The sequence below is a fragment of the Arachis ipaensis genome, chromosome B07 (genome assembly GCF_000816755.2).
Source record: "Arachis ipaensis cultivar K30076 chromosome B07, Araip1.1, whole genome shotgun sequence".
NCBI classification, from domain to species: domain Eukaryota; kingdom Viridiplantae; phylum Streptophyta; class Magnoliopsida; order Fabales; family Fabaceae; genus Arachis; species Arachis ipaensis.
The window spans coordinates 21,030,992-21,040,335 of record NC_029791.2 but is presented as its reverse complement, the minus strand read 5'-3'; the positions used below and the strand labels follow the sequence as shown (position 1 = coordinate 21,040,335).

Genomic DNA, 9,344 nt, shown 5'->3' with positions numbered 1-9,344 from the left:
ATATTTAGTTAGCTATTAGGTGATCAAGTTAGTGACACTTAGTTTTCAGTATGATCATAACGTACTGGAAATTTGGTCGTTACAACACGTGCTCGCCATTAGAGTAGATTAATAAAAACAATTAATTAAAAAAAAAACAAACAACACATAACATGTTATTTTTTATTAATCAAATAATTATAATTTAAATTAATTTTAACAAAACAACTTAAAATTGTAATTTCAATTTTATCACGTGCATAATACGGGTTATTACAGTTATATATATTATAATCATCATAGTGATACTAGAATTCACCACGTGTGTACTTAAGCTATCTATCTATATAATCTCTCCTTTTAATGATAGAAAGATAACTATATATTATCATATGGTAAATTGCTATGGATATATCTCAATAAGAGACCTTAGTCCTAGAATTGGAATGATTTTGTAGTTGCGGAAACCGGCTGAGAATATTAAGTTGGCCCATTCTTCTTTATTTCTTTCCTTTCCTTTGAGGCCCACCATCATCATGATGTCAAAGAAGAGTTGTGTTTCAAGTGACTCATGATCACTCTTCTCATCCTCCACCACCATGTCTATAACAATAACCTTCCTTCCTTCGCCTTTGCTCATGCGTAGTGCCTCTTTGCAGTTCCTTAATATTTTCAAACATTCTTCGTCACTCCAGTCATGCAAAATCCACTGCTTTGTTAATCAAAATAATCATGATCAGTAAAAAGGAATTTGAATAATATATCAATTTTTGACCCATTCATCATGATTATCTTATTTATTTAGTAAAATCAGGGCATATGATAAGGATTTTAACTTTTAGAAAAGAAATTAATTTATGAGTAATAAACGGCTATTTAACTCACAGCAATAATATATAAACAAATGGACCAGATAGTTATATTAAAAAAAGAAAAATAAAGAGGAAAGCATATATACTTGACAAAATATAAGAGAACAACGTTTTTTTTAATAACGTAAATAATAAATTAAAAAATAAAAATTAATTTTAATTTTTTAAAAATTAAATTTTAAATTAATTAAAGAGAAATGCTAGGGGCCAGCAATTTTAGTGTTTTGTAATCATCAATTGGTTATCAATAGTGTTTTTAATGGTGTGAGATTACATCTAATGGTTGGAGATCACTCCCTTTTGTTTTAATGATTAAATACTGGTCAAAAAACACAAAAATTGTTGGCCCCTAGACTTTTCCTTAATTAAATATAATTTTTGTTAGTAGACCTGAAATGAAATCCGTTATTTATGTTGTTAGTATCTCTCATTATTCATTTAGTAGTATATATTTATCCGAAAATGTTTGATAACAAAAAAAATCAGTCAAAAACAGTTATAATTTGCTTTATTTAGTATTTATTAATTGTTGCGATAATTAATGAATGCTAAATAAGACACGTTGTAACTGTTTTATTTTTTTGTCTCTCTAACATTACCCATATTTATACAATGATGTGTATTTATTATTTAAGTTAGCATACCCTCTCTTTTAGTTTTGGGTAGCTGTCTCTCTCTCTTAAATAATTGTCAAAAAGAGTAAGATATTGACGTATCATTATTGTTAAAAAAATTTGGAAATTAATTTTTTTTAATTAATAACAATAAGCTAACATTTTTCTTAAAGCACAAAATCTGTTATCATATAAGAAAACATATTTGATAATTATTAAAATAATCATATGCTGCTACGAACAATTGGATTATTCAACTATTATAAATTCAATTTTAATAATTAATTAATTAACGAAAAAACTGTGATATAACGGGTATAAATAATTACAAATATATTATAATACACAAATACTGACACAGACACGGGATACGATACGGCACGAAATACGTTGATACACAAATTTTAAAATCTTATAAGATATAGAGATACACATACATATAAAATATAAAGTATTTATATTAGAGTTAACTGAATATTTCTTCGCAAATTGAAAGTATTTATAAGTAAAAACTTAATTAAATGGTTGACCGCATGTATTTTGGTAAAAATATTATGTTAATTTTAACATTTTTAACATGAAAAGGACGTAATTACAAAATTAAAAGCAGTATAGGGACCAATTGAAAAAAAAAAGTATATGGACCTAATTAAAAATTTGGTGAAACTATAAGGACCAACATAGTAATTAAACCTTAATTTTTTTAATTATTTTAATATCTTATTTTAATTATATTAAGTATTTAAAATAATTTTTTGTTTTAATAAATAATAATATATACTATATCTAAATTTATTTCAAGAATATATGTTAAGAATAAGACTAGACACACTGACACGTGATGATATTTAGGTGTGTTCAAACGTGTCCGAAGAAGAATTTTTTATTTTTTTAAGACACAGTTGGACACAATAAACACACGTGTCAAACGAGTATCAGTGAATATTGTATCTAAAATATGTCCAACATATAAACATGACAACTCAACGAAGTGTCCGTATTTCATAGCAAATAATACATGATAGTATTCATTAGTAGCATTTTTAGTGTTTCTATAATATTTTTTATTTTCTTTTTTTTTATTTTTTCTTCTCCATATATAACAACAATTCAAATTCTCAATATTTATTTATTTCTATTTTGTTAGTTAATTATTTATTTTAAAAAATTAATTTGCTGACAAAATAATCCTAGTACAAACAACTTGTAATATTTTATTACCTTCAACAAGATGGCATTAGAAGGAGGAATAGCCTCAAACATGTCTCCTCCAACATATTTGAGGTTACCAGTTCTTTCCAAATCGGCAACAACATGTGGAAGGTCAAGAACAGTGCACTCTAACTGTGGGAATGCTTTGGCAATGGCCTTTGCAACAGTTCCGGTGCCTCCACCAACATCAACCAATGATTCCAAACCCTCAAACACTCCCTTGCACTTCTCATCAACTAACAACTTACTAACCAATCGAGCATCACTTGCCATGGCATCGTTGAAAATTTTATTGAGTTTAGGCACATGGCTTGCATAATCAAAAAATTCCGTCCCATATTCCGTTACAAATGGTGTAGGATCATCATTTTTAAACCATGTGGACATCTGGTTCCATGGTTTCATCGTAATGGGATCAAGCATGGCAGCCACAAGAGGCGACAGACTTAAAGGGTTGTCCTTAAGCAACAACATAGACGAATCGGTTAGAACATACCCAATTTCAACTTCGAGGTCGTTGCTGGCGACATCCTTGGTAGTGAAGAAGTTGGAATGGACCAAGATTCTCATCAATCGATGGACGAAGGAGGTTTTTGATGGATGGATTTGCAATGAAGCAACGAGTTGTGAAAGTGGCATAGGTTTGCCATAGTTGTGAATGACATCAGGTATGCCTAACTCAACAGCACATTTAAGAGACATAGAATTTATAAAATTAAAAATATGATTCCATATGTGACTTTGAGCTTTAACAAGTTTGGCATTATCAGCCTGCTCTCTACTTTGGAATTCCATAATAATATATATTTTTGTATAATATGATAGATAATTTGTCTTTTACGTGGAACCCCATGCTATCTATCTTGGTTTATTTATAAGGCTATAGTTTGTATTGTTTCTCCTTTCGCCTACCTAACTCATAAATGTGTGGGGAGTGATAGGTAAATAATGATTATCTTAAATAATATAAACAACCACCAATCAAATAAAAATATATTATATCTTAATTTAATGTTATTAATTAAATTTAAGATTAATTTACTCTTTTAATCCTAATAATTCATATTGTTCATACATTATTCAAAAATATTGTTGGTTATCTATATTTTTCCTAAATGTATTTGGTCAGTGCAGTACCTATATAATGAAAGGTAAAGAAATGAAAGACGTGGTTGTTATTGCATACATACATATGTATAATAGTTACACGTTTCATTAAGACACATTGCCACCATTTATTAATCATATCACTATCTAATCTTCATTCTTCTTTCTTGGAACCGAACCAAGATTTAAAGAAGGGAAAGAAAGAGAGACCGAGGGTGAGGGAGAAATCGTGACTCTCTTTGATCATTCGGCTTCGATTTTTTTGCGATATGTAACTCTAATAAAAAATTTAATTCGATAAAAGTGTTTGTATTCTCTTTCTTTACGCATTAACGTTATTTTTGTTCGGTAAAAATTGAGAGTGACGTAGTTCCTTTCCTTTTGAGTTCGGCCAATTAGAGTTCTAGGAGATACAGACGATTTCTGACGTTTTTCTCTTCAGCAGCTCGGTCAGAAAACTTCTCCACGGCTTCGAGTATTTTGATTTCGTACGGAGATAGAATTTCGGTAAATTTTCACGGATTAAATTTGTTGGATAAGTGAATGGTTGTTGTGATTGATTATATTAATGGAGTTTGAATGAGTTAATTTGGTTGAATTATTGTTGTTGATTGTGATTTGTTGGTTCGGCTATATATGAACGGCCAGCTGGGGTATTTTGGTGAATTTTGGGCTGGAATATCGTTGAGAATAAAGTATAAATTTGGTGAGATTTGATGGTCGAGGAATTAAATTAAAAGTTACGAAGAATCGGTAATCGAAAAACTCGAAAACGGATTAAAATGAAAGTAATATTTTGAAAGGAAAGGGTTAAAGGTTTCGGTTTTGATATAAAAGAAAGATTAGTAATTATATTGTATTTTTCAGGGGGTTCAAATATAATTTTATAAAATACTGAAGTTAAAAAAATAGAATATTAAAAAGTTCGTGATTTAGAAAGTAATTAATAAAAGTTTAAAAATAAAGTTTTATAAACAAAATTTTAAAAGAAGATTATAAATATTATTTTAAATACTTCTTTAAAATTATTCATTTATATTAAAATAAATTATTATTATAATTAGTATTTATTAAAGATATTATTTTGTAAGAATATTATAATGTGTAATATTAATGAGTAAGCAAGCAAGCAAATTAATCCTAAAAGTTTTAGAGAACGCAGGCTTAATTAAAGAACTTTATAATTATTTTTCTTAAAACACTTAGGGAAAGGCGAGGGAACAATGTGAAAATAATTTATATTATGAACGATAAGAAAGAAAGAAAGAAGAAGAAAGAAAAGAAAAGAAAAGAAAAATATTAAAGAAACATCTGACACAAAAGAGTAGAGAGAAAAGATTAAAAGAATCTAAAAAATCTCTGTCATAGGAGAGCAGAGAGTAGGAATAAAAGAAACGAAAGAAAGAACGAGCTAAGATGATTATGTACCTGCTGATAACGAGCAGAGATATGGTGATGAGTCCACCGAAATTTGTTTCCAGAGATACATCGGCTAATCCAAGGGATGGTCGCACCTGTAAGACAGATGTTACTTACAAAGGTTATAGCTACATACATTGACTAGAGAGAGCCTCATCTGTAAGACAAAGGTTGCTTACAGAGGTTATGTTTGCATACATCGGCTCAAGAGAGTCGCACCTGTAAGGCAGAGGTTGCTTACAGAGATTATGACACTGGAAACCAAACTCAGACAAAGGTTGCTGAGTTGCGTCGGGAGCGGGTCGAAACCGACAGATGAGCTCATTACCTGCACTAGGGATAGACATACATCATACTTGTTTGCGCATATTATTTGTGAGTGTGTTTTCTATGATTGTGTGTGCTTGTGATTGGGTTTTGTACTGTTCTATAATTGTTGAATTGACTCGTACTTTGTTCACTGTTGTTGACCAAGTATATATAAAATGGATATAACTATACACCCCGACCCTACTAAGAACTCCCTAGTTCTTACTCCTATTTCTACCCCTTTCAGCTACAGGTGTGAAGGTTTAGTGCGGAGCTACAGGAGTATAGAAGATTATATTCACGACTTAAGTTGTTAGAATTTACTTTTTCCCTCGTCTTCTTTTGGTTTTTAGAGGGGTAGGATTTGTAATTTAGGTTCTTTGAAATAAGTCTATATATATAAAGATGTGTGAATATATATACTTTTATGGTTAAGTGATTTAAAATAAAGTCTCCTCTTGTTTTCTTAATTAAAGTATCGTTTCGTATTCACGAAGACTCAATATTAAATAAGCATAGTATATAATTAAAGGAATAGAGGTAAGTAGCGCTCGAACTTTTAGTACGATCATGAGGTACTAAAAGTTAGAGTGTTACACCTTTCCCCTTTCCCGAACCTAACCCCTTTTTTGTAGATCAGCACGTTGTCTTCACCTCCCATGACTTCTTTGCTTGAGACTTCGAGCTACTCGCCGTTGTGTATGTTGCCGTCGTCTCCTCGCTTGTCGTCTTCTCTTCGTCGTTCTTCTCTCCGTCGAATGTTAGTGGTAGAGTTTTTCACTTCTTTCTTTTATGTTCTGTTTAGTGGTTTTTGAATGTGAATGAAAATCAAATAATTAATTTTGTGTTGTTGAAAATGAATTTATTACTCTACTGCTATTTTTTTTATTTCTGAGTATGCTGTTTTTTATTGTTTTTTTTATAGATATATTAATTTCTAGTTTAGGGTGATTAATTGTTGCTATTTTTTAATTTTTATTGTCAATTGTTCTTGATTTCTGGTTCTGTTCAATCTGTTATTGTGCTGTTGGTAATGGTGTTTTTGATTTGATTTATGTTTGTGAGCTGCTATTAGTGTGGTGTTGCTTTATTGATTTTAGTTATGGTCTTATGGATGATTATTTAATTTTTGGCTGTGTAGTTGCTGTTTTTAACTTTGTGAATAATTTATTAATTTCAGTTATGGATGATAGTATTAATCAAGAAGCAATTATTGATAATAATACACCTGTGAATAATAATTTATTTGTCAATCTTTCTATTTCGAATGATGCTGCTAATTCTAATCTTCTTAGTTCTAACAATAGTCAATCACAAAATTTTTTTAATTTACCGTTACGGTTTGGATCAGTTTTGAATTAAAAATTTATCTGATCTGAATATTAATTTTACTTGTAGTGCAATTTGGACGAAATAATTTTTTTAAGAAAATTTGATCCAATTTCAAGTGATTTGAATTGAATTTGCGATTTTGTAAATTAAAAAAATTAAATATACATGATAAGTCTTAACATTAAATTTTAAATAATCAACAATAACATAACAACAAGTCTTAATAATATCTTAAAAAAAGTAAACCTAAAATTTAATCCGAGTAGTTTGTCGAAAATAGAATCCAATCAAATTTAAATTAATTTGAATTTAATTAGTTTTCGGTTTGAATTAGATTTGATAAATGATTTAATTTGGATTGATTTAAATTTAAACATTTCTATTTTTAAGTGAAAAAAAATTAAGAGAATCTAATATCATAATTAAATATAGGTAAACAGCAATAACTGTGAGAAGTTTACCGTAATAATATAACTATGGTTAACATCTTTGAACATTACCACAATTAAGAACATATTAAAAAGTGTAAAAATTTTAAAAATTCAAAAACCTCGAATTTGAAAATTGGAAAACTGTCAAACCTATGAGAAATAGCATAAACCATATTATAGATTAGGGAACAGGCCAGTAGTCTAGAGAGTGTTGATTCACTTGAAAAAAAAAATCGATTACAAGTTTACAACAATAAATGATTTTTAAAAGTATTACAAAACTGATGTTTAAAAAATGAACAATCCCTATTGCAAGAAAAGCAACATGCCTCATGTAATTTTTAGTTAAACAACAAAATCTAAAGAAAGTGACATATCTCACGTAGCTTTTAGTTTTAACAACCAAATGGAAAGAACACTACACTTAGAGAGTGTAGTGTTTCATTCATTTATAAATAAACTATTAATTAAAATGTTAAAAGTAAATATAACTGGGTTAGTTAAATTAGTTCCTAAAGATAAGATATTTTTTAAATTCGTTTCTAAAAATTTTTTTAAAAAGAGTATGAATTAATCATATTTATCATTCAGTTACTCCATTCACAATTTTCAATTTTTTTTTTTTACCAAAGATAAGAGACTCGAACCCGCAACCTCTTAATTGAGTATGGAGAGACTATGCCATTTGAGCTATTACTTATTGGCCATTCACAATTTTCATTAACGATTGATGATGTGAAATCTTAATTAATAGCGTACATAACACATAATATATTCAATTAGACGTTGACTATATATATTTACGAAAATCTATCAATTTAGTCACTAGGTCATATTGGGAATAGGGGTGGCAACACTACCTGAATCCGTGGGTATCCACTCCGCCCCTACCTGCTCGGAGCGAATAAGCAGAGCAGGTTTTTAATGAGGCGAGTTCTTGGGCGGGGCGAACGGAGTTGGTTTAGGTTAAACTTGCCCCAGTATATGATATATGTATTTTTACTTTAATTTATGTTATGTATGTGATGATAGTTATATAAATTTTGAAATTTAATTTTATTTGTTAAATTTTAATAATTATAGGGGTGGGTAGGGATAGGGTAGGTACCTGCAGGAACAAGTTAGGGTTTAGCTTTTCACTACCCGCGAGTAGAAGTGGGACGGATTCGATGTGGGTTATTGTAGGGTGGGGCGGGGTCAGGTATGGCAAAAACTCGCCTCTACCCGCCCTATTGTTACCCTTAGCTAATTGGGAATAAGATTTTTATAATTATAAGGAGAAATGAGGGTAAAAAACGTATTTAAGCCAAGGGAAGAAATTTGTTACACAAATAAGCCAAATAGAAATCTAATTCATCAATCAACCAAAGCATGTTATTATGTAATTCGAAGCAACTTCTTTCGAATTACATTCCTACATAATTCGAAACAATATAGTTCGAATTATGCACAAGCGTTTTGTGAAGGTAAATCGAAGCAACTTGGTTCGATTTACTCATTGGTTTTGTTTGTATATAATTCGAATGGGACTGATTCGAATTACTATGCATTGAGCTATTACTCTATTACAAATTTTTATAGTATTCCAAACATCTTTTAAGTCATTTTTTAAAATTATTTTACATAGAATAAAATATTTTTTTGTGGTATAATTTAAAAAAATATTAAAAAAATTTATTAAACTATATATTTATTTTTTAATTTTTGTTTATATTTTATTTTTTATTTTTTAATAGTCTATATGTAAAATATAAGTTGTATAGTAGAAGTTGATAAAAATTTTTAACTTAATTTCCATAATTTTTACAAAGAATTGTTACATTTAATGGATAATTATGTGATTGAGAGATGTTAGGGATTTGATTTGGGAGAAACTAAAATTAATTTTGGAAAGAACATTAATAACTCCAAACATACAGCAAAATAGTAAGTGATAAGAAGAATAAGTGATAAAAAGATGTATATCACTTACTTATTAAGAGAATAAAAATTTTTATGTGATATTTTTATATTATAATTATTTTTTGATAACCTAACATCACTCAATAGAATATATACTACTGTAGTAC

At 29.0% G+C, this 9,344-nt stretch overlaps 1 protein-coding gene across 1 annotated transcript; it reads right to left on the bottom strand.

Annotated features, from left to right (window-relative positions):
* On the bottom strand, nt 223–3,524 carry LOC107608275 (probable O-methyltransferase 3). The gene is made up of 2 exons (XM_016310114.2): nt 2,687–3,524; nt 223–688 (listed from the first exon to the last, which is right to left on the bottom strand). Exons 1-2 carry the CDS (start codon nt 3,470–3,472, stop codon nt 383–385), a joined length of 1,092 nt encoding a protein of 363 aa, XP_016165600.1. The 5' UTR covers nt 3,473–3,524; the 3' UTR covers nt 223–382.

Bases quoted from the DNA above. Each gene is read 5' to 3' on its own strand.
- LOC107608275 (XM_016310114.2), bottom strand. From the start codon at position 3,472: ATGGAATTCCAAAGTAGAGAGCAGGCTGATAATGCCAAACTTGTTAAA. The intron at 689-2,686 runs GTAATAAAATAT...TTAACAAAGCAG, and splicing joins CTAATGCCATCTTGTTGAAG to TGGATTTTGCATGACTGGAG.